A 24,781-nucleotide genomic window follows, 5' to 3' on the forward strand; every position below is an offset into this window, starting at 1 on the left:
AGAGCCATGACTGGCACATAACAGATACTCAGTTATTTGTTGAATGAATGAATGAATTTACTTGAGAGAAAAATTCAAAGTCCAAATATAGAATTGAAATTAATTTTCAGGCACTCAATTATTTTGCCTGAGATAATAAGTAAATGTAACCTTTCCATTACTTAGCATTCCTTGGAAAATGAAAGAAAAATATACTTATGCCTTTAGTGCCTCATGGACAAACTATGCAGATTAATAAAACATCGTGGCTGGATCATTCTAGCATATAGACTTGATAATTAACAAAATTGTAACATGTTTGCTATTTTAGTGACCAAATTATATGTACTGTTGATAATTAGTACCAGGCATATAGTAGGTGCTCAACAAATGCTTGCTGATAAATAAGTGAATGGTCCTGAAAATGGTAACTAAAGTCATTGGTAACTAAAACTAGAGACTGTATGTGAGAGACTGGAAACTCCTCAGGACAGAGCCCCAGATGGTAGCTTTGGTGGGAAGAATAAATGATGAGTGGGTAATGAGTATGTAATTCATAGGTCTTTTTTCTTCAAACAAGTAATCAATTGAGACACTAACTCTGTAGCCACCCTCCCCATGCAGTGTTGCTTCTCTAAAACTCAGTCACCTGCCAGAACCTCAGAGGCACCCGAGTTCTTTGTTGGTTTGTCCCATAAAGCATAAGGGAAGTGTTTTCCTACATTGCGCAGCCCCAACAGCCTTAGGTGTGGTCCTGCTAGCTTTACAGCGGGGGCTGCTTCCTGTTGTACCTGTTCCGAAAAGCGGACTACTGTTAGCAGAATGAAAGAAAAGTGCCCTCATTTAAATTTTGTTCTAGTATTTAAACAGTGAAAATGTGGGACGCCTGGGTGGCTCAGTTGGTTAAGTGTCTGCCTTCAGCTCAGATCATGATCTGGAGTCCCGAGATCGAGATGGAGTCCCACATCGGGCTCCCTGCTCAGCGGGGAGTCTGCTTCTCCCTCTGACCCTCTCCCCTCTCATGCTCGCTCTCTCTCTCAAATAAATAAAATAAAATCTTAAAAAAAAATTAAACAGTGAAAACGTGCTTTCTGCCCACCACAATTTCTGCTAGTCTTCATAGACAGAGGGTGGAATGAAATCTTAATTTGAAAAGATGTGGGCAAGCTAATCACCTGCCTTTGGTGTGTCTCCATGTTGTTCTAACTAAGCCAAAGAGGAAACCAAGAAGGAGCCCTCGGGGATGCAGCCTGGTATTCTATTCAGTAGTGACTGATGGTAAGAATATCTGTAGCTTCCAGGTCTCAAAGGCCAGAGAGATGGCCATGTCAGAGGCATGGAGCATACTTGCAATTAGCAGTTTTTCACTGAAAAAAAACTAGAAAATGGAAGAAAGCGAGGACAATTTCATAAAGTTTCTAGAGGAATTACTCTATCAAATGGTACTGAGTACTCTGGCCTGATTCTGAACAGATAGACATCTAGGTAAGAGCAGCCATAGGTCATTAACCTGAGAAGCACTTGTATTTTTTTTAATTTTTTTAATTTTTCAATGTGTAGTTTCTGGACCTTCTACATCAGAATTAGGGGTAGTATTAAAAATACAGGGCACCTGGGTGGCTCAGTTCGTTAGGCGACTGCCTTCGGCTCAGGTCACGATCCTGGAGTCCCGGGATCGAGTCCCGCATCGGGCTCCCTGCTCAGCGGGGAGTCTGCTTCTCCCTCTGACCCTCTCTCCTCTCCTGCTCTCTCTCTCTCACTCTCTCTCTCTCAAATAAATAAATAAAATATTTTAAAAAAAAATACAAATTATTGAACATGCACTCAGACCCACCAAATCCAAATCTCTGGAGGTAAGGCACAAGGATCCTTTTTTTCAGGAAGGGGAAAAAAAAAACCTCTCTCAAAATTCCCCTCAAGTTTCATTGTTTAGAATTCGGTTGCATGCTCGTATCTCATACAGTAACAAGCTAGGAGAATAAGACCAGGTGATTAAATCAATCATGCCAGGGTTGGAGAGAGTTCTACTTCCCTGAGCGCATGGCCCCAAGGGTGTGAACCCTAGAGTTAGGTTCTGACAACGTGCAGAGGAGATGTAGCCTATTGGGTGGGTAAAAATGAAGTTTGCAGCCCTGACTTGGTCACTGATGAGGGATAATAACTCGCACGAAGCCTAGGGTTCTTCTGTTGCCATTTCCTGAAGTCTGCTCATGTTCGCTGGATCAAGTATCCAAAACTTTCCTCATTAATAGACATTTTGGTGAAGTCTAGGTGATTCCGAAGAAACCAGGAAGAATTGACATTTGGTAGGAAAGTGAAAAAGATTGATCTTGGAATAGTTCAAAATGCCAGCTTCAAGTTTCTATTCACAACACTGCCAGACTGAGTCAGTGGGAATACAATGCATTTGTTCTTTTGTTCAACAAATATTTGCTGAGCACCCTATTATATGTCACCGGGTCCTGTATTTAGCCCTGGGGATACATCAACAAATAAAATAAACAAAAGCCCCTGCCCTTTCCTCATAAAGCTTGCATCCTAGTGAGAGCAACAGAGAATAAATAAAACAAGTAGATAAACAAACCATAAAGCACATTTGAAGGGTATAATTTCTATAAAGGAAAAGAAATCAGGCAGAAAGGATAGGTAGTACTCAAGGAAGGGTGTCGAAATTCTAAATAGAAGAGAAGTAAGGTCAAGCCTCGCTGAGAAGGTAATTTGCTACGGAATTTAAGGAGATGAGTAGTGAGCCATGGGGCTATGTGGGAGAAAGGATCCCAGACAAGAGGCAGCAAGTGCACAGGTCCTGGGATGGGAGTGTGCCCGGTCCCAGGAACAAGCAGGTCAGTAGGGTTGGAGGGGAGTGAACCAAGGATGATGTGGAATGTATCATGCAGTATGGGAGAAGCACATTGCCTGAGGCCTTTGAAGGGACTTGGGTTTTGCTCTGAGGGATATGGGAGGACACTGGAAGTTTGGGACCAGAGGAGTGATAACTGTCTACCTTTTATTTTAATAGAATTATTCTGTCACTGTTTGGAGAATAGAGTATAAGGAAACTAGTTAAGAGCCTATCACAAGTGAGATCTGATCAGGGCTTGGACCAGAAAAATAGAGATGAATAAGAGAAAACAAGAACTCAAGTATATGCTTTCCAAGTTTCTGGCCTGAGTGACTGGAAAGTTGGAGTTGCTATTAACCGATCTGGAGAATGTTGTGGGTAGAGCAAGTTTTTGGAGGAAGAATCGGGAATTCATTTTGAACATCCTAATTTTGACATCCCACATACCTATCCAAGTGGAGATGTTGAGTAGGTGACTGGAAGAACTGGAGATGTATGACAGTTATCTACATAAAGAGGATAATTACATTAGTAGGACTGGATGACATCACCGGGAAGAGGTAGAGAAGGTCCAGAAACTAAGTCCTAGGATTATATTCTGCATTGTTTTTTTAAATGTCTTGAGTTCTATGTAACTTATCCAACTTGTAGTTTCCTAGGACATTGACTGCAGGGGTTCGGAAAATAGTTAACCCTTAATAACTCACTGGCGATAATGTGATATGAAGGAAAATTTTTTCAAAGCTATCTGGAAGACTGTGCACATGCATGAGTCCATAAAGTACATATGGACTTTTACTTATTGCATCCAGAAAGCTTGGTGACTAACCATTTAACTTGCGTTTAATAAGTTATGTGAGAATCCAGGCACTTAAAAAACTGGTGTAAGGGGCGCCTGGGTGGCTCAGTCGTTAAGCGTCTGCGCAGGGTCCTGGGATCGAGTTCCGCATGGGGCTCCAGTTCCGCATCGGGCTCCCTGCTCAGCAGGAAGCCTGTGCTTCTTCCTCTCCCACTCCCCCTGCTTGTGTTCCTGCTCTCGCTATCTTTCTCTCTGCCAAATAAATAAATAAAATCTTTAAAAAAAAAAAAAAGACTGATGTAAGGGATTGTGGATGACAAAGGAGGCTACAAACCTTGGCTCAGTTATTCCTCCATTCAAAACCCAGCATTTTAGCCAACTAGGCAGAGATTGGGGACTGAGCACTAAAGACACAGTCACAGAAGGAGCACGAGAGCAGAGGTGGAGCGACATTTCCCAATGGATTTGACACTGACTCAACCTGAGAACACAGACTCAAGCATAGTGCTCAAGAGCAGGGGTTTGGGAGCCAAGTAGACTTATGTTCTTATCCCAACTCCTCCAGCTGTTTGACTAGTGGGAAAATTGCTAACGTCTCTAAGTCTCACTGGTTTTGCCTATGAAGTGGAAAGAGTGAGATCTATTTCATGTAAAAATTGAATAGTATAATAAGTGTAAAGCATTTAGCCCAATGATTGCTATTTTTCTTTCTAAAGTTTCTCTCAGGAGTCTCAATTCCATTAGAATTCCAAGCTGTTATAGTACTATTCTTTTGGAACCTAATGTAGTGAAATGAATATAGTACTATTCTTTGGAACCACATTGTAATTTGTAACCTATAAAATGTTCTGGTCCAAGGCTTTTGTTCTTTAGGGTTTAGACAATTGTTGAGTTGCATTTAACTCCAATACCACTAGGGGGCACCTCAAGAAATTAATTTTGGAGCCTACCGTAGTAACTGGCAGCCATAATGAGTTAATGACGACTGAGACACCCAGGCGCCCCGAGTTAATGAATTTCTAAATGTGACTTCCACTTTGGGAGTAGCCGGCTCAGTGCACTTAGTACACAACATCTTGGGCCTCAAACATGTATAAATTGATTGTAGCAGAATTCCACAACAGGGCGTGAATTCCTAAGGTACTGCGTTATACACCTAGGTAAGGTTCTATTTGTGAAGGACATCTCTGAATTCTGAGGCTTTCCGCCCCAGCTGTGGTCACACATAGCCCTGCTAGGTCAAGCTGTTAAATCGGTCTACTTATTTCAACAACCTATCAACTCATTTTCATAAGCACTTGTAGAGAGAGCTGACGTTAAAAAAAAAAAAAAAATCTCTATTCTGGCGGTACTGCTTTGGAATTAATTTGCTCACCTTTTGTGTCAATGGTTTTTCATGCTGGGTAAACAGCTAACATATGGTTGAGCCAGAATTCAAACCCAAGGAGTGTGGCTCCAAAGCCCACACTCCTGCCCACTATATCATATTGATTTACTGACCGGTAACATCAAAGTAATGCTAAATGCCAGAGGGTGGTGATAAAAAACAGGAGTGGCCATTGTCAAGCAATTTATAACCTGGATTAAATATGGTAATCATGTGTACAATGCATACTCTATTCAGTTAAAAATATGCAAGTCATTCAGACTATTAATATGGATCGTGTCTGGGTCATGTCTGTGTACATGGACCTATATACAGGCTTGTATATATGTATAGGTGTATATGCGTAAGTATATTCAGTTCTCATTTGAATATAGTTATATTCAACATATGTTATCGGAGTGTTACTGTGTGCTACGCACATAACGTAAGATGAAAGGCAACATCTTGTTCAAGTATTGGGGGCAATTGCAATATCAAGATATTGTCTACCATCTCAGAGAAGACTTCTTGGAGAAAATTAAGGTCTTAATTGGCATGGGGACAATGGGACTACGTATCAACATTTGGCCCTAGAAACTCACATTTAGCCTTGTGCTTGGAACAGAGTATATTGAATGAATGAGTGGGTGAATAAATGAATGATAGTTACTTCAGGAAAGGGAAGGGCAGAAATTAGGAACAGAGGAGGTAAGGGAAAACAAAATGGGGATTGGTGAGAGGATGGGATAGTAAGATGAAGCGGGGAATCCCCTCAGTGGGCCATGTTTAGCAGAGAGCTGGCTGGTGAAGAACTTTTGACTCCCTGATCCGGACTTTTTTCCTGGCTTTCAGTCTCACTCCAAGAAATAGGGTTCCTTCAGTTGGTTTTGGGGTTTTGTCTGTTCGTTCGTTTGTTTGTTTGTTAAGTCCTTTTCCTCATAGATGCCATCCACACAAGTGAAAGACTGCCCTTAAATGATTCATATTTCCTAATGGAAATGTGTTTATCTTTATAAGCAAGGCAATCTGCTGTCACTGAATATTAATACACTTTTTGTATAGTCAGCCCCAAGTAATTCTCTTCACTTACAGATTATTGGAGCAATTAACACCACACTGTACCCAAATTATTTACTTCAGTCACTTCTTGAATACCTTTTTTGCTTTCTCTTTCCTTACCGTTTTCCATCAGGGTTCTGGTTCTTATATCACGCTAATGCCTTCCTTGGGCTGAGCTATGCAACATGTTTAGTGCATTGAGCACACAGCCAACTTTCCAGGGAATCGAGCCATAGACCTACCTCCTAAATGATACTGACAGCTAAACTAATTTTTCTGTATCTTAGAAAATCAAAGTTGTAGTTTACTTTAGACATATCAACCAAGTTTAATTGACATGGTAGACTCCCACTCGAAGCTCAGTGAAAAACTGGTGTTCAGGGAAAATTTAAAGAATCCCTCCATACAGCATATAATGAAAGTGGCATGGTTTGGGCTAACAAATATATCCAAGGACCAGATGCAGAAACTTAGTTCAATTGATTCTCTGTAATGAGAAATAATAATTATATTGTTTGTGCCTGAAGACCTGATAGGAGTTGAAGGAGGAAAAACTTGTGTTAGTCTTATGTTACAACGTTAGCTAAAACTTTTGTTGGGTTGCACTTCCTTGAAGTTCAGTTGCTGGTTTTAAAAAGCCAAATCTGTGTCACTTGGTCTTTTTAAGCTGTTTTTCCTTCCTTTGAAGGATGCATAGTTTTCCCTCTCTCTTTTGCTTACATGGAAATGGCCCCAAGATGCATGCAATTTTGTGAACTTCAGATTGCAGATTCTATGTAATTCAAATAACAGAGCCATGAAACTCCACTCTTTCATTTGGATTCCGTGAACCACTGAGACTTGTGGAGTAGAAATGATGTCAGAATAATGCCCTAAAGGTGTAGGGTCACGGCCAGAACTCTGCCTTTGGATACCACGACCTATCAAGCTATAGGAGCCTTGCACTCATAACCCAGGGCTGAGAGCCGCCCTCATTGTTTTAATTACAGAGTTACAGCATGTGGGTAAGAAACTTGGACTTGACAATAGCAGAAGAAAGAGGATATTGTCTGCCTTCAATCAGCTTTGTATTAGGAGATCCTTAAAGGGAAAATTATGTGAAAGAAAGAAGGAGGAAGAAAACAAACTAGGAGGATCCCTATTTCAATGTAATTTGGAGAAAATGACTGATTTGGGTTGGTCATGTTGCCAGAGCAGATGACTCAAGGCTTCCAAATAAGAAATGGAAATCAGGAGGATGCCTGAAGCCTGCAAGAAGAACAAATTGTGAAGATATGATTGACTATAAGGCTTCAAAACCAACTGTACCAAAGATGAGCTTGGATCATTGCCCAGAACAGAACTGAATGGTGATGTTCATTTAGGTTCTGACTGTTGAAACAAAATAAAATGTAGTAATTGTGCTCTGTTAGGTACACAGACGTGTTAATGCTTTCCAATTTCCCCAACTGGGGATCTGGTGTCACTTTCCCTGTCGTTCCTATTTCATGCTTCACCGGTGAGTATTATTGCTGCTCTGGACACTTCTTGAATGCCAGGTTTTTGGCAAAGAACTGGGATCCAGGTGAAAGCATCCTTCTCAGGCTGCATGTGAGTGTGCTGCAGGTGGCTTTGAAAATGGCTTTAGAACTTGGAAATCATTTCCTTAATTGGCCTTTTCAGGCTTGGATGATGTGCACCTCGATCCTGGCATTCAGTGTTACAGTTGCTGGACCTCGGTTATGAGTCTCAGCAATTTGGGCCCCAGAGCACTTCGTCTCTGACAACCAGGAAAAGCCTCAGTTTCCATTGGCAGCAGAGTTGGTGGGAAGACATTTTATTCATGGTTTTCTTATACTCATTTTCTCAGTAACCTATCAGTTGAGTTTTCTGACAGTCTTTCTGATGGACAACAGGGTTTAACTCCCTCCCAAGGTTGGTTTTGAAGCAACTACATCTTTCCCTTTCTCCTGGGGGGCCGCAAAGAAGAAAAGATTCCACGTTGTTTTTCCTAACACCAAAATCCTGCTTACTAGCCCAGCAACTTCGGAAATTTCCCAGCCTGCCTCTAGGAGCAGTCCAATTGCACGGTACAAATGACTTCCAAACAAACATTTTCTACATACTAAATTAGAAAAAAAAAAAACAGCAAAACCAACAAGGGGGTGACTCAGAAGGAAAAAAAGGAGGGGCAGACAGAACATGTGATTTTTCCACTCCTTTTTGGTTTCTTTACCTGAGTCAAATTTTGAGAATGTTAAGCGCTGTCCTGTCTACCCACTATTTACCACAAAGTCTTCAAATTTCAGTAGCTGACTGAAAGCCAGTAACTTTTTTTCAGCCCTCCAAATGGACTAAAGATGTTGTCAGGTACAAGATGTTTAATTAAGGATCTGTCTAGTCTCTTTGGCCGTCTAAAGTTTGGACCTTAAACAAGGTAACCTAAAATTAGGCCCTACTAATGAGAGACAGCAGGAGGCTTCTTCAAGAGTTCCACTTGCCATAAATGAACCACCAAGATGGGACACAAACTAGAACTCAAAGGAAATTCCACATCTCCTTCCTTCTTACAATCAGCATCTTTTCATTGATTGGTCTATGACCTTAGAGCCACTCAATATGTTAAAATAGCTTCACACTTTAAAAATGGGGGTGGGGGGAAATGAGGGGTAAAATTATTTTGTGAGCTTTGGCACAAATCTGTATTTCAAATAAGCTATGTATGAGCTGTGTTTTTGAGTGAAGAACACGTGCAATGCAGTTTTGATCTTCATTTTATAGATGTACATAAGTAATACAAGGCCTGTTTTGATTATACAATGAAAAACAAATGTGATCCAATATTGTAGTACTCTGTATCTACTTATGTTTCTGAACAACGACTCTCATTAGTATATGAACCACCATTAATGGCTTTGGAGACCTGGAACTCTATCCTGATGTTTGCTTATGAGCTATTCCATGTGTGGTTTGGGGTTCTCTCATAGATAATCATCCTATTAGGACAGGGTTTTAATGTGTGATGGGCTCCTGAAAGAAATAATCTAAAACCGTTTCTCAAAATGGTTCTCACAGTCTCCTTCCAAGTGCTTTGGTTAACATTCAACAACTCCCTTCACTATAATTATGACTGAAGATTTCTAACTTAAGGCTTTTTCAGAAATGGGGGTGTTAAAGGCTATTTGCTAGTGAAGATCAAAACTACGTTGTGCATGTTCTTCTCAAATTTTTTTAGCTGTTGGTTAACAGAAGACATAGTTGAAAGCAACTCAGGTAGGAAAGATGTATTTTTAATTTCACCTAACCAGGAATCTGGAGGCAGATTGCTAAGATTGACTAATTCAACAGCCCAATAGTGTCACTGAGATCCAGGTCCTTTCCATCTCTGTCCTGGCCTTCTTTGGTTTGTGGGCGATGATATCTCATCTGACCGCAGGACACAGGCATCTCATGCAGATAGCACAACAGCTAGCAAGAAAGAAGGACTTTTCTTTCCGTGGGCCTCTTTTCCTTGGGCTAGAAATCCAGGACTTCCAACATATAGTCCCTCTTCCCACCACTGGCCTCATGGGCTGGGTTTGGATCATGTGTCCATGCATGTGACAGGATTCACCAGCAAGGGAATGGGACCACCATGACTGGCTTGAAGAATGCTCTTTCACCCTTGGACTAGCAAAGGGCTTTCTTCCCTGAGTACAGGGCATGGTGAATACCTGCACCCCCAAGGAACAAAGAGGGATATCTGTTGGGTGAACAACCAACAGTACTCCCCATTGACTTTTTTTGGATAATAACAGTTTTTACTTTAATATGTAGTATTCATATTTCAGTGTTTTAACATTACTGAAGTATTGTCTTTCTCCCACACTGACAGTATTATCCTGGTATTCCTCTTAAGAATAAAAGTTATCCTGGGGGGGAAAGTATTTATCCTTGGGCCTACTTTTTTTTTCTCATTCTGATACAACTAGAAAATACTTAACAACCCAAAAGCTTTCACAAAAAAATGATCTTGTTCATCTCAGCCCAGAGTAATCACTTATGCAGGTAGTGTTTCACATTACTTTAAAACAGAACTGAGTGGAAATGGGACTAGAAAACTGATTTTTGATCACCATTTCTGACTTTTCCTAAAATAAGAAGTGATAAGACATTTTTGCAACATACAATAACTTTTCAAAAGTGTTTATGGAAATAAAATTTTTTTAAAGATTTTATTTATTTATTTGACAGAGAGAGAGAGCAGGAACACAAGCAGGGGGAGTGGGAGAGGGAGAAGAAGTCTTCCCGCGGAACAGGGAGCCCTATGTGGGGCTCGATCCCAGGACCCTGGGATCATGACCTGAGCTGAAGGCAGATTCTTAACGACTAAGCTACCCAGGCGCCCTTGGAAATAAATTTATTTCAAGAAAAATTCCAATAGAGCATAGCCCAGTGGTCAAGGACATGGACTGTGAGGACAACGGAACTTGATTTGAGTCACTGTCCCCTGTTTGGCAGTGATTGACAGTAGGCCTCACCTACAAAGTGAAGAAAATAATCATTCCAAAAAGAAAAAAAAGAAAATAATCATACCTCTTCAAAAGATTGTTGTGAAAGTTGAAGGAGATTAAAATATGTCCATATGCCTATATACATTTATTCTTTTTTATCTTTATTTTTTTATTTTTATTATGTTATGTTAATCACCATACATTACATCATTAGTTTTTGATGTAGTGTTCCATGATTCATTGTTTGTGTATAACACCCAGTGCTCCATGCAGAATGTGCCCTCTTTAATACCCATCACCAGGCTAACCCATCCCCCCACCCCCCTCCCCTCTAGAACCCTCAGTTTGTTTTTCAGAGTCCATCGTCTCTCATGGTTCATCTCCCCCTCTGATTTCCCCCCCTTCATTCTTCCCCTCCTGCTATCTTCTTCTTTTTTTTTTTAACATATAATATATTATTTGTTTCAGAGGTACAGATCTGTGATTCAACAGTCTTACACAATTCACAGTGCTCACCATAGCACATACCCTCCCCAATGTCTATCACCCAGACACCCCATCCCTCCCACCCCCCCCACCACTCCAGCAACCCTCAGTTTGTTTCCTGAGGTTAAGAATTCCTCATATCAGTGAGATCATGTGATACATGTCTTTCTCTGATTGACTTATTTCGCTCAGCATAATACCCTCCAGTTCCATCCACGCCATTGCAAATGGCAAGATTTCATTCCTTTTGATGGCTGCATAATATTCCAGTGTGTGTGTGTGTGTGTGTGTGTGTGTGTGTGTGTGTGTGTGTATACCACATCTTCTTTTTTTTTTTTTTTTTTTTTTTTTTTTTTTTTTTAGATTTTATTTATTTATTTGAGAGAGAGAGAATGAGAGATAGAGAGCACGAGAGGGAAGAGGGTCAGAGGGAGAAGCAGACTCCCTGCCGAGCAGGGAGCCCGATGTGGGACTCGATCCCGGGACTCCAGGATCATGACCTGAGCTGAAGGCAGTCGCTTAACCAACTGAGCCACCCAGGCGCCCTACCACATCTTCTTTATCCATTCATCTGTCGATGGACATCTTCACTCTTTCCACAGTTTAGCTATTGTGGACATTGCTGCTATAAACATCGGGGTGCACGTACCCCTTCGGATCCCTACATTTGTATCTTTGGGGTAAATACCCAGCAGTGCAATTGCTGGATCATAGGGTAGCTCTATTTTCAACTTTTTGAAGACTCTCCATACTGTTTTCCAGGGTGGCTGCACCAGCTTGCATTCCCACCAACAGTGTAGGAGGGTTCCCCTTTCTCCGCATCCCCGCCAACATCTGTCGTTTCCTGACTTGTTAATTTTAGCCATCCTGACTGGTGTGAGGTGGTATCTCATTGAGGTTTTGATTTGGATTTCCCTGATGCCGAGCGATGTTGAGCACTTTTTCATGTGTCTGTTGGCCATTTGGATGTCTTCTTTGGAAAAATGTCTGTTCGTGTCTTCTGCCCATTTCTTGATTGGATCATTTGTTCTTTGGGTGTTGAGTTTAAAAAGTTCTTTATACATACATTTATTCTTAACAGAGTGGCTAGTACATAGTAAGCTTTTGACAAATTTTGACTATTCTTACTTATATCAATATCAACAAAGATCCATAAACATCCAAGTTAACATTTTCCTACATAGGATAATTAAAACCAAATTCACAACTTTTAGAAATAACAATTTTGAGAAACAAACTGAGGACTGCCATCTAGTTCATACCACCTTGTTATGGGAGGTCTTGCATTGGTTTTCATGCCTTTTCCAAAGAGTTCTCCAGTTGGCTTGATATTGGTCAAAACTTAAAGCCAGAATGGTGGCTTTACTGTCTTTTCAGGGATAAGAACTGCTATTAATGCTACATACACATTAGAATTAGTTTCCATTCATCTAGGGAATAGACTGGATGTGTCAGTCTGCTTCTTGAAAAGTAAGCAGGATAAAGCATGTTGATATGGGTGTCACAAATCTCTCAACTTCCCTAGTTACTGTCCTCCTCAGCCACATGCTCTGTATTTCAAGCCAAAACTACATGAAGGCAGAAAAATTTGGCAGAGTGAACAGTGCATGTGGGTATAAAAATTTGTTCTTTAGCAGAAAAAAAAAAAAAAAAAAGTATCTCCTTCATAAAACATGACAATTCCTTTATGTTTTTAAGAATCTGTATGTCGTACTTTACCTTAGGAAAGCTTCCAGTAATTATCTAATCAATCAAGAAAAGTAGCTCGTCAGCTTGTGCCCTTGCCCACCACATTCTCTTCCTCGAATTTTAGGTGTGACTCTTCTAATTGGCCCAAGGGCCAATCTTCACTGACAAAAAGGCTTTTCGTGGGAGAGGGTGTGGCACGGAGGTCCTGTGGCAGCCACTTTGACTGTAGGGGCCGTGAGGCTTACTTTCTGGATTCAGGACTTTGGGTTGTCAAGTAATAAACCCAACTCAGAATTATTTAGATGTAAAAAAAAAAGGAATTTATTCTAAGTGATATTGGGTATCTCAAAGAATGAAAAGCAAAGGAAAATGCCAATATTCAAGAAAGGTTGAGATATAACTAGGCGTAAAAAATTGCTGGCAGTAGGGTCATACACCCAGTATCAGAACTTCTCTTCTCCATTTTGCTTCTGTGTTTCCCTGAATGGTAGCTTCCTTCTTTTTTATCACTGCAGATTGACTTTCTCCAAATGACAGACTGTCCCTGATATGCTAGCTTTCTGTCTAGCTATGCTAGAGCTTCAACCACACAAAGCGAGACTTGACTTTTTCAGTTCTAATTCCCAAATCCTGGAGAAAAACTCTGCTAGGTCTAGCTTGGATCAGATTGACTGGGGCAAAGAGACAGAATACCATTTGGATCCATCTGGTGAGGTGCCCAATCAACCAACGGCCTACAGGTGGTATCATATTGTACTAATGTGTTGGCTCCAGTGTTTTAAAAAATTGGGTGGGGCAGTTCTCAACAGAAGAGGTGCTGGCCTGACTGTTCTGTAGGTGTCCACTATTGCAAGGATATATTGTGAAAACAGTGCAAGGAAGTAGATCTAGGTTCCCATTTTCAAACAAAGGCTGCCTATGGTCCTTGAGAATTTCCCATTAAAGCTGTTCATTCACTGTTAGAAAGTTCAGGATGGTGGGATGGCTGGAGGCGGTGGCAGGGATTTGGGGGCTGCGGGGGGGGGGGGATGATTACACATGAAAGGAACTGAGCAGAGAGAAGGGAAGGAGGGAGCATCAAGGAAGCATCGCCAACTTGAAGCAGAGGGCTCTGGACCTCCCAGCTTTTTTCAGATTAAATCCTTATGGTTCTCTCAGCTGCCTCTCTTCCCTCCTGCCTTACACCTCTTTTTAATATTTTCTCCCATCATTTTTAAAATGAAGACCTTCTGTGTTACTTAGAAGGTTTCTGTCCTTCTCCAGAGAAGCAGTACTCTACTTTAGGCAGAAGTTTGAAGTTAAGGCAGATTTTGTCTCTTCAGGAAAGCACTTTCCCATATCCTCCTTTATTTTTCTTAGAACCACAAAATCTGAGGGTTGGAGTAGACCGATCTTGAGGGCCATCAAGTTCATCCATTGCTGTATACATCCCATCTCTGGCATCCATCACAAGTGGCCATCCAGACTGCTTGACCACTTACCATGAAGGAGAATTCATCATTTTTCAGGACAACCTATTCCATCTGTAGATAATTCTATTGGGAGTACTTCCTTATATTAAGCTCCTACTGTATCAATAACGTGTCTTCTCTTTTTTTTTTAAGGTTTTATTTATTTATTTGACAGAGAGAGAGAGATAGCAAGAGCAGGAACACAAGCAGGGGGAGTGGGAGAGGGAGAAGCGGGCTTCCCGCAGAGCAGGGAGCCCGATGCGGGGCTCGATCCCAGGACCCTGGGATCATGACCTGAGCTGAAGGCAGACATTTAATCATCTGAGCCACCCAGGAGCCCCAATAATGTGTCTTTTCTTGTTGCTTCCATCTGTTGGTCCTAGTTCTACCACCTGGAAACAAAGGGAAAATTCGAAGCTCTTTCCTACATGCTCACCTTTCAAGAGATCGATCACGTTCATCATGTTTCTCCCTATGACTGTTCTTCTCCAGGCTGAGTGACTGTTCTTCCTATAACTGTTCTCTGTTGTATGGGATTTCAAGTACCTCTATTATTAAGAGGGACACTCTGTTCTAGAAGCTTTAGTTATTTAAATGTTCTTCTTAACTTTTTCCCCAAAAACCAGACATAATCTTCCAGATATGGAAAAATCAGCACAGAAAGAACAGAACTAATAAATCTTTCATTATAAATATAGAACTTCTATTCAGATAATCACATTTATCTTCTGGGAAGACCGAGCCTATGCTTAGTCACTCTTATGCTGAAAATTATGTAATGATTAATTTATAATGAAATGTAAATGATAAAGAGTGGTGGTATTTGAATTTTATAAGTGAATTTCAGGCATTAGTAGTTGAAATTGGAATGGAAAGGAGGTGGGAGCATGAATTCCCATAATTCTTCAAATCATATGTCTGCTAGCACTATCCATTAAGTCAAAAGTACTGGGTAGAGTAAGCCCATATCAGGGCATCATTTGATTCCTTTCTTCCCCTTTGCGAAATCAACATGCTTAACAAATGTTTGTGTCCTGGTTACATGTCCACACACAGAGAAGACTCTGGGGTAAGCATACTAATGCACGCTTAGCCCTCAAGGAGGCAACAATTTAGAAACTATAAAACAAACCCTTTGCTTCCCTAACTGAAGTGTGCTTTGTAAGCCAGTCAATCAAGGAAGAGCAAGAGATCACCACGTTGGATTGGGTGGCACAGTGGATTAGTGTATATAAATTCTTAACTTGTTCTAGAAGCAGAACCCAATTTAAGGAAGTTGGAGTGAAGCTTGCGGGGTCAGTCAGAGAAGCCCCAGCTCCATGTTAAACGGACATCCTAAAATACAAACACATTGAGTCCTGCCTTTTTCTGTAGTCACTTATGGGTTCATCCGGAACAGGGTGGACAAATTTAAAATTTTGAATCTTAAAATCTAATATGAAACAAGTGGTGACATTTTATGAACCTTATCATAAGCATATGGCACTCGTTCTCAGTTTTGTTTTTTGTTTTTGTTTTTGTTTTTGTTTCTAAAAACATTTGAGTATGTGACAAGCCCCTCAACATTGGCATTGACAGTCATCTCAGGCCCTGTAAGACTGCATATCAGCAAGGAAGTTTGACATTTCTTCTGCCAGCAACGTATGTCCCTGACCTTCTGTCTCCATCAGGGAAGTTAAAAAAAAATCATTACTAACTCAGGACAGGGCTGGGAGCTCAGTTTCCATAGTCATAGAGCTTGTTAGTGTCTTTGTGTTAGTAGAGCTGAAACTAAGGATTTGTGCCCCTTGTTAGCAAGAAAGTTCCAGTCTGTGGGCTCAGGTCTAACCCTAACCTCATTTGGCAACAAGGGAGGAAGTGCAAAACTGTAGACAGCTTGAAGCTACCTACCATACAACTGAGAAAATAAATTCAAGATCCCTTAGAGTGAGGAAGGTCAAGTTCATCCTTTAGGTATAACTCATTGTTGTGGTTAGCAATGTACCCAGGGGATTCCAGTCTTGGTGCCATTTATTCTTCTGAATTTCGTAGTGCTAATAATTGTGAAATTCATAATCTCTGCACTTTAGAATTAAAACAAAGGAGGACTTCATGATTGGTGTGGTACATTGAATAATTGGGGATACTTTAAGATTAGTTGCTTTATCTATAAACAAAAGCAGAATTACCTGTTTCCTGATTCCTTTACATAAAATCTTTTATTTCTCCAATAGATTGTTTGGTTTTTACAAGGGGATTCTGCCACCAATCTTGGCTGAAACACCAAAAAGAGCAGTGAAGGTAAGCATTGTATACCTTTCCACCAAGTGAAAATAGACTGCAGTAACAACTTCACCCCTAAAACATCCCACAACAAACTATGGGATGTTAATGTGAATTAAAGATAAGAGAGTGAAAAATTTAATGTGGAAATTATAGCATAACTTTTATTATAATTAAGCCAGGTCACTCTCTCAAATATTGGTTTATGGATTTTTTTTTTCAGGTAAAGGCACTCCCTTCTAATGAGGAGATTATACAAAAAGTACGGTAGCGAATGAAATTCACATAATTGAACCACAGCAGCCACAAAATAACTTGGACCTTTTTCTCAAAGCAGTTCATCAATTTTCCTCGGTAGTAATAATTATTAAAAGAGAGAGGGAGAGGAGATAAGGGAAGAGTGGTAGAAAAAACTGTTTCCCTAAATCAGTTCCATTTTATGAACAAAGCAAACAAAAATACACTGTATTTCTTTGTATATGATTCTCATATAACACATTTACTTGGAATGCTAACTTCATTTCCTTCCCTACCCCCTCCACCCCGGTCTCCTCTGTTAAAATTCTCTACTCTGGTTTTTACAAAATTATTACTTCCACTATGTTGATTTCCATTCTTTAACCACATAACTCTGGGAGTTTATGTACTACTTGCTGGTTCAGTATCTGGATAGGAACACAGAGATCTGGCAAGGACCTCCAGGGAAGAAAGAACTAAATCGGATCACTCTTTTCTATGTTCTCTCGAACAGAAGTCCTGATCACAGTGACTCTGGCTGTCAGTGCCCCCTCCCCCACACCACTGACTTCACCAAATATGGCTTTGTCTTTCCATTAGAAGGATAGCATACACTTAGACTAAAAGACTTCCTTTCCAACTAATGACATAAAGCTTTTTTCAGATACTTTACTCAATTTGTATTCCCAATATTCCTGAGAAGTAAGATGGGACAATTTCTATACTTTTGCTCAGTGAGTTAAGAGGTAGACTAAGTTAAATTTTATGATAAAATAACCAACATGCACAGACACCATACTTTTACATTATGTCAAAATGGTAATTTAATAGGATTTGATTCAGGTCTAGAATTCAGAAAACAAAGCTTTAAAACATACTTTCTCTATAAATTCATCCCCTTTGTTGCCATCGTTTTTGTGATTTTATATTATTACTTCAATACAAATTTCATTATAAGGATCTGAATCGCAGGAGAGAATCTGGAAAAAGTTCACCAAAGTACACAAGAGGGCTGAATTGAATTATGAAATGGCCTCACTTGATAAAAGATTGCCCAAGTAAACAAACAGAGCAGGGTTCCTTTTCAAAAGGAAAGTCACTTTGTCTCCGTGGAATAATATATTCATTTGTTCAGTGTTTTACACGGATAAATAGAGTAAGTTATAATTAAAGTTTTTCCTGGAATATTTTTCCTTACTACTATACATTGGAGACAATTTCATTTCAATTTGAAGAGGATTAAAGTTTATCAGTGTTGAACAGTCTTTTATGTAAGGAAAAAAAAAGTTGAGCTTTACAAAACTGAGTTAGTCTCTACTTAAGAAAAAAGCAATGCTCACTGCCAGAGCAATGGTTAACAGATGAACTTTTGGGCAACTGGATATGGTGTATGTGTCCCAGACATCTTGTTTCAAGTTGATTTTACCTTAAAATTATTGAGACATATGGTAAGTGCATTGGCTTTTTAAGTATAACTTGGAGTTAAGTGTATCTTTGCCAGATGGACAGCACTAGTTTTTCAATACAATTTATGAAAATATTCATAGAAAATTTTATAGATATTTATCTTAGAGTTTGCGAGGAAAGTGATCATCTGATTGTAACAATTTCATCATCATAAAGTGCTTCATTGTATGGCATCAAAGTTTACTGCAGAAAAAATATTCAGAGACCATACATATGTGTATGTATAAATATACCCACGCATACATACATCTACATGAATGTATGTGAATATGTGTGTGTGTGTGTGTGTGTATTCCTTGGTACTGACACTTCAATCACAATCATTATTATAATCAGAAACAGACAATGTGAAGTTTTTCTGCACTGTATTCTTTGAAATGAGGTTCATCATTAAAATAAGACTCATTGATGCTAAATAAATGAAACTTCCCCCTTCACAGATTAAGACAGAATTAGTATCGCAGTTAGCAAAAGGAAATAAAGACCTCAGAAAGAGGCCAGCTGGCCCTTCAGACATGGGAGGCACCCCTTTCAGGGTTCCTGGGTCTGGTCTTGAGACTCACAGGTCCAAAAACAGCATTTTTCCGTGGACAGACTCTCCAGGACTGCCTGATGCTAACCAGACGCACGGGAGAGTAGGAATTGTGAAGGCTATTCAGCACCCTCCCTACACCTGTCATGGTGTCTACACACACTAGATGCTCAATCGATGTTAGATGCACAAATGAAACATAGAGAAAGAAACAGAAAGAAAGTGTCCTGACTTATCACAGAAGACATTCCTCTCCTAGTCCCCAAAATTCTCACATCTCCTATTCAGTTTCTGGAAGACCAAGACTTCCATTTCCAGCCAAGGTAGAGTAACAGAGCCCAGATTTACTCTCCTGCCTGAAACGGCAACAACAAAAATGAACAAAATATATGAAACCACAATTTGCAGGACACTGGACATCGGACAAGGAAGGGCAAGGACGGGGAACAAATGAGAAGAGCTCTATGGTTTGCCCCCAACTTACTGCCTTGAGAGGCTTTTCCAGACCCCAGGCATGCGGGGGAAATGTAAGCAGAGCCCAGTGTACTCCCTGGGTTGAGAAGGAGCTGACGGGCTGGAGAGGGCAAGGCAGCTAGAGTTCACAGGACAGAGGTACCGGATAAGGGAAAGCTGCACAGAGAGAGAGCTCCTAAGCTCTTCAGAGGGACCCCGTAGATATTCAACTGAGAACCGAGTGCATGCACGTGAGGAAACTAGCAAGGCCTGGGAAAAAGCTGTCCAGAGCATTCGGGGGAACAGTGCTTAGCAAGCACGTGGGGCCAGGAATAGTACCTGCTCCCAGGTGTCACCCAGACAAACTGTACTGACCTCCCCCGCCTAACCACAGCCTGACACTTCTCCAGAGACCACAAGGCTGGTCCTCCTGGGGCAGCCCCTCTCCCTAGGTGAAACAGCCAATTTCTAGGTTCCAGTAGATAGGTTATATATGGCACAGTTCATTTGGATTCCAGATTTTATATTCAGGATTCCCAAACCTTGATTGAATATGAATGTTTTCAAAACTCTTTAGTCACATATCTTAAGTATGACTTTGGGGAGGCAGCTTTATTACATGTTGAGCCTCCCAATTTTATCCTTAGAGTGTAACTTCATATCTCATATGATAGGGTGCTTATATCACATCTATGCATTGATCAGTGTTGTGGATGAGAAACTACTGAGAAATATCATGTAAGCCATAAAGGAGTAGTGTTGTATAGAGAGGAATTAAAATAACAGCTCATCTACTCATGCTTAAGAATATAGTTCTGGTATAATGTCTTCTAAGCTTTGAGCATGGGAGACATTCAGTAAATATTTGTTGAATGAATGAGTGAATGAATATTTTTTAGTAAATATTGGTTTCACACTAGAATGATGACATTTACATTATTTTACTATTACTGAAACTCCATTTTAAAAGACTTTACCTTTTCCTTCTTTAAGATAGTGTCTTATTTGTTTGAAGCACTATTTGCTTATTGGAATATATGATGATAATATTTTTCATGACTTTTGAATTCAGTACACTAACAGTTCATCACTGTGACTTACGGGGCTTCTTTATTCCCAGGAACCTGAATCATTTCATCCTAGGCATTCGCCAAAAGCCTCCAACAACACTGCTGATGAGTACCAGTCAGCTAATAGTAGTTTGGTTTTTTCACAATTTTAGAGATGGAATAGGAAAAGCCTAGGATTGCCCCAACACAGAGACTTGGAATTCCCTGTGAGAATTGCTACAATGACAGGCCAAGTGCCTGTCCCTAGACTTCTCCCTTGAGATCCCAGTTTGGTCCTTAATCCCTTGTAACCACAGAAAGTCAGAAATAAAGAAAAACAAAAATCAAAACCGCATCCTCACACTGGAAGAGAACAAGGTAGTGAGGTCCATCCATCCCAGAACTTCCCTGAACTCAGTATTCAGTGTTTCCAAATGTAGGTCATGACCTATGAGTCATAAAATCAATTAAGTGGGTCACTAGATGTAATGGGTCATGACCAGAATGTTTTTCACGAAACAGAATAGAAGCATAGTGCATTACACATAGTGAGGGGGGAAACACTGTTTTACAGCAATGTTTTGTTTCAGTTATAAATAAGTACAAGGGTACACTGCATTCATGCGTGTGTGCATGCGTGTGTGTGTTATGTCAATACTTTTTACATAGATTGTGCCCAAAAGGTTTGAAACCTTCTACCTTGAGGGACTCTGGGCTTCCAAAGTCAGGGAAGGCAAGAAGACCTCAGCAGCAAGAAAATTCTAGGGCAGAGAATCCCAAACTGTTAACAGTCACGGCTCAGCAGTGAGCAAGCATATGTCATGGTTAAGAGCATACACAGGCTTTGCAGTCAGTCCTTCTACTCACTAACTGCAGGGTATGGATCCACAGAATGAGAATCCTGATTGTACTATAACCTGTGGTCTGATGGCGTTGTACGGACTCAGTGCAGTAGCACCTGCGAAGGCCTTAGCATGTTTTCTGGACCACCTCAAGCTATCGTGAGGGATACAAGTAACTGTGGTTCCTCTATTAGCCCGAAGTGAAGAAAGAGAATGAAAACTAAGATTTTCTCAAAGTCCTGTGTCAGGCATGTCAGAAAATCTTACTTAAATTCTGTTATTTAAGGAATATTTTGGAAGGTAAGTTTTGTGTTCTTGAGGGCTGGAAAGGTCAGGTGACTTGCCCAGGCTTTCACAGCTAAGTAGCATAGCCAGGATTCAGTCCCAGGATTGCTCCCATCAAAACCCTAGCAAGGTGATTGTCAAAGAATAGTGATGATAGTGACCATAAAAATGAAGAAAAAAAACTTATCTGTAAAGCCTAAGACAGTAACACTTTTCCTCCCATGGTTAATGGTTTCACCAAAACGGTGGTGGCCACTGGTGCTATTTTTTTTTTTTTTAACACCAGGAGAGTTTCAGAGTTGACACCATCCACTAGAATGTTAGATCAAGGAGGCAGGGATTTCTCTTTGTTCACTGCTGCAGGAGGCATCCAATAAATATTTGTTGAATGAGTAAATGAATGAATCCCTGATCTAGAAAAGTCTACATCTGTAGTTGAGTTAAGCATGGCACAAAAGTTATTCCTGGGTCTTTAAAAGAATCAAAATCTCTGCCCAAAGACTCATAGAGCCATGGGCACCTGGGTGGCTCAGTTGGTTGGCATAAACAGATATGCGTACCGAAGGCAGTCGCCTTTGACTCAGGTCATGATCCTGGAGTCCCGGAATCGAGTCCCGCGACGGGCTCCCTGCTCAGTGGGGAGTCTGCTTCTCCCTCTGACCCTCCCCCCTCTCATGCTCTCTCTATCTCATTTTCTCTCTCTCAAATAAATAAATAAAATCTTAAAAAAAAGACTCATAGAGCCATGTCGACTTAGAACTACCTCTTTCTAACAACAGAGTATTATTTGATCCCCAAATCTGCTTTTTTTCTTCCCCCCTCTTATTGAGTTATAAAGTAATAGAGTAGAAGACATTTGAGACCATAAAGTACCCATGCCTTTTCTGGGGCCTTAAAAATCACGCCCTAGCAGGACCTAAGATTGTGCCTTATCAATGACATTGGCAGCTTCTACTAACAGAGCGCCCAGGAGCAAAACATCATGATCAAGCAAAATTGTTTCCCAAAATACAGAGTACAGAAAGAGAGGAGAGAGATGTATTTGGGGCACATTACATGAAGTCTGATGAGATTTGCCTCCATAGAAATTTATTTGCAGAGAAAATTATATGAAATGTTACCTCATGAAAGGCACCTACAAAATCTTCATCAGATGTTAAAGGAAGGAACCAAGCAGCTCTCTTTCTTCGTGAAAGGAGAAAGGTTGAAGACAGTCTTGCTTTAAGTCAGGACGGACTAGATGACCTCATTGGGTCCTTCTCTGTTTAACCATGGCACCTTCATCATCAGTGAGTGTTTAGAAACTCCATGAAACAATGGAGATACAAAAGTATATGTGCAAGTTAAAGATGAGAAGGGGGTGTCTTTTACAAGTGGGTTAGAAAACTGGGCATTCACTGGGAAAGCAGTTCACAGAGAAAACATAGGAGACCAGAGATTTTGGGTCTCTCTGCCTATAATTTTGAATCACTGCCATAAAAAAGAAGTCTATTGATGTCTGGGGAAACTGAAAATGGTCATGGTAAATGGAAGCTGTATGGTTCATTTACTGCTATAAAGGATTCCATCAGCTCTTCTGTAGGTTATTATAGTTGCATTTGAAAATGTGAACATTCAAGTAAGGCCCACTAAGCAACTACCCAAGATGAGATTAAAAACTGTGTTCGATGGTTTATCATTTTTCTAAAATGCTGGTTAATATCATGATTTACTAAAGAAATTTGAGTCAATTAAAGGGTTTGTTGCAGGAAATTGTTATAAATCTCTGGGTTTGGTTTTGTTTCACAGTTTTTCACCTTTGAGCAATACAAGAAATTGCTAGGATATGTGTCACTGTCGCCAGCATTGGTAAGTGAGAGTATTTATTATACTTAAGTGTGTGAGTTATTTCATAAACCGAAATCTGGAAACAAAAACCCTTTTGATTCCCCAAGCCCAACTACTAAAATATGAATTCGAGTTATTCAATGTCCAGCTACTTGTTGAAAGCCATCTTCCTAATAACTCACAATTTGGCTATTTTATAGCTCCCAGTGATGAATTTATGATAACAGTGATATGTGCGGAAAGACCCATATGAGATATGGTCAAGAATATAAAATAAAGAGTACATTTGTCAAAGATTCTGTGAAAGCCAAAACATGCGTATGTTTACATACTACGTACTGTGCATATCTGTTTATGCAAAAGTCAGTATGCCTAAAACATTTCCTAACAGGTCACTTTTCCAGCTTTTGCTCAAGCTGTAGGAAATACGGGACTTCAGGTCACACTGTAGGCAGATGCAGACTGAAGGACGTTTAGTGGCTGAGGAGAACAGCGATGCTACAATAACACATCTCAGCTGTTACATGGAAATCGTATGGTGATGTGAACATGGCTCAGTGCCTCTCTTCTCCTTCTTGGTGACTGCTGCTTTTCACAAGACAAATTAGAGTAGCCAGATGGCTTCTACAAGTATGTGTGCAACAAGAGCCTGAGAGAGAGAGAGAAAGTGCACTGATTTCTCCCTCCAAATCTGAAAAACAAAACAAAGCAAAACAAATGACACATTGGCCTTCCAACTGACAGTGGGCCTCCCAGCCCCTAGAAACGTCCTCCGGTTTACCTGCTGCAATGGGCCTCAAAACTCAACCAGAGAGGCAGTGTTCTGAGCTTCAGCTCTTTCGTTACTTAAGTTTTAAAGGTTCACTTCAGAATATTTACTCTGCCCAATAGACTGTCCAAGAAGAAATATCTGTTGTTTTTTAAACCGCACATGCCCCTTCTCTAGGAAGGATCCTGCTAAGAAACTTCTCTCCCAGACTCCTGCCTAAACAAGGTGACTGCAAAATAGCCTTGTACGGTAGAAGTGGCAGCATGGGTCCTAATATTAGCTCAGATTTTTTTTTTTAATTCCTCGCTGTCTTCTCTTAATGTCATTCTCAACTTTGAAAACATCTTGGTTAAGAGAGGATTAAAAACTTCCTAGCAAAAGACAATAAAATATGGTCTCCAGAGGCCCAGCTGGCTGTTCCTGTGTCGAGCATTGGTACCATGTGAGAGGCTGCAGGCTTTTGGACTCATGAGAATTAAAACAGAAATGCATTTGGCCACTCCAGCTACTCTAACTGAATGCATGCAAACTGTAGACAGTTGTTCTCTTTCCTTGAACTCATTTATTCCAGTTTCTTTTTGATACAGCTAGACACTTAAAGAGCCCTTAAATGTCCCCTGGTGCTGGCACATGAAAAGCCTAGGAGGCTGGGAACCCCACTGTTACCGCTGGTCTCTGGAATCATCTAAGTAATGTGATCTGCTGATAGCTGATCAATTCTTTTGACAAGGGACTGCTGAACACTAGTTCTGACAGCAAACATAGCTGAGTTTTATAGAAGAACAAAAAAGTGAATTACTTGGAAGATTGCATATAGTAAGTAATAAAAACCTGAACATCTGGACTTTAGCTTTCCCAGTCAGAAGAGTTTTGGACGTGTGTGTGTGTGTGTGTGTGTGTGTGTGTACACACGTG

The 24,781-nt window shown here is 40.4% G+C and overlaps 1 protein-coding gene across 2 annotated transcripts in view; it reads left to right on the forward strand.

The window, feature by feature from the left end:
• SLC25A21 (solute carrier family 25 member 21) overlaps nucleotides 1-24,781 on the forward strand; it is a 479,968-nt gene that overhangs the window by 415,220 nt on the left and 39,967 nt on the right. For both annotated transcript variants that reach the window (XM_035728242.1, XM_027572196.2), the window contains 2 exons: nucleotides 16,357-16,423; nucleotides 23,059-23,118. In XM_035728242.1, the coding sequence (XP_035584135.1) occupies nucleotides 16,357-16,423; nucleotides 23,059-23,118 (127 nt within the window). The remainder of the gene's footprint in view (nucleotides 1-16,356; nucleotides 16,424-23,058; nucleotides 23,119-24,781) is intronic.

This window comes from Zalophus californianus, chromosome 6 (assembly GCF_009762305.2).
Source record: "Zalophus californianus isolate mZalCal1 chromosome 6, mZalCal1.pri.v2, whole genome shotgun sequence".
Lineage (NCBI taxonomy): Eukaryota > Metazoa > Chordata > Mammalia > Carnivora > Otariidae > Zalophus > Zalophus californianus.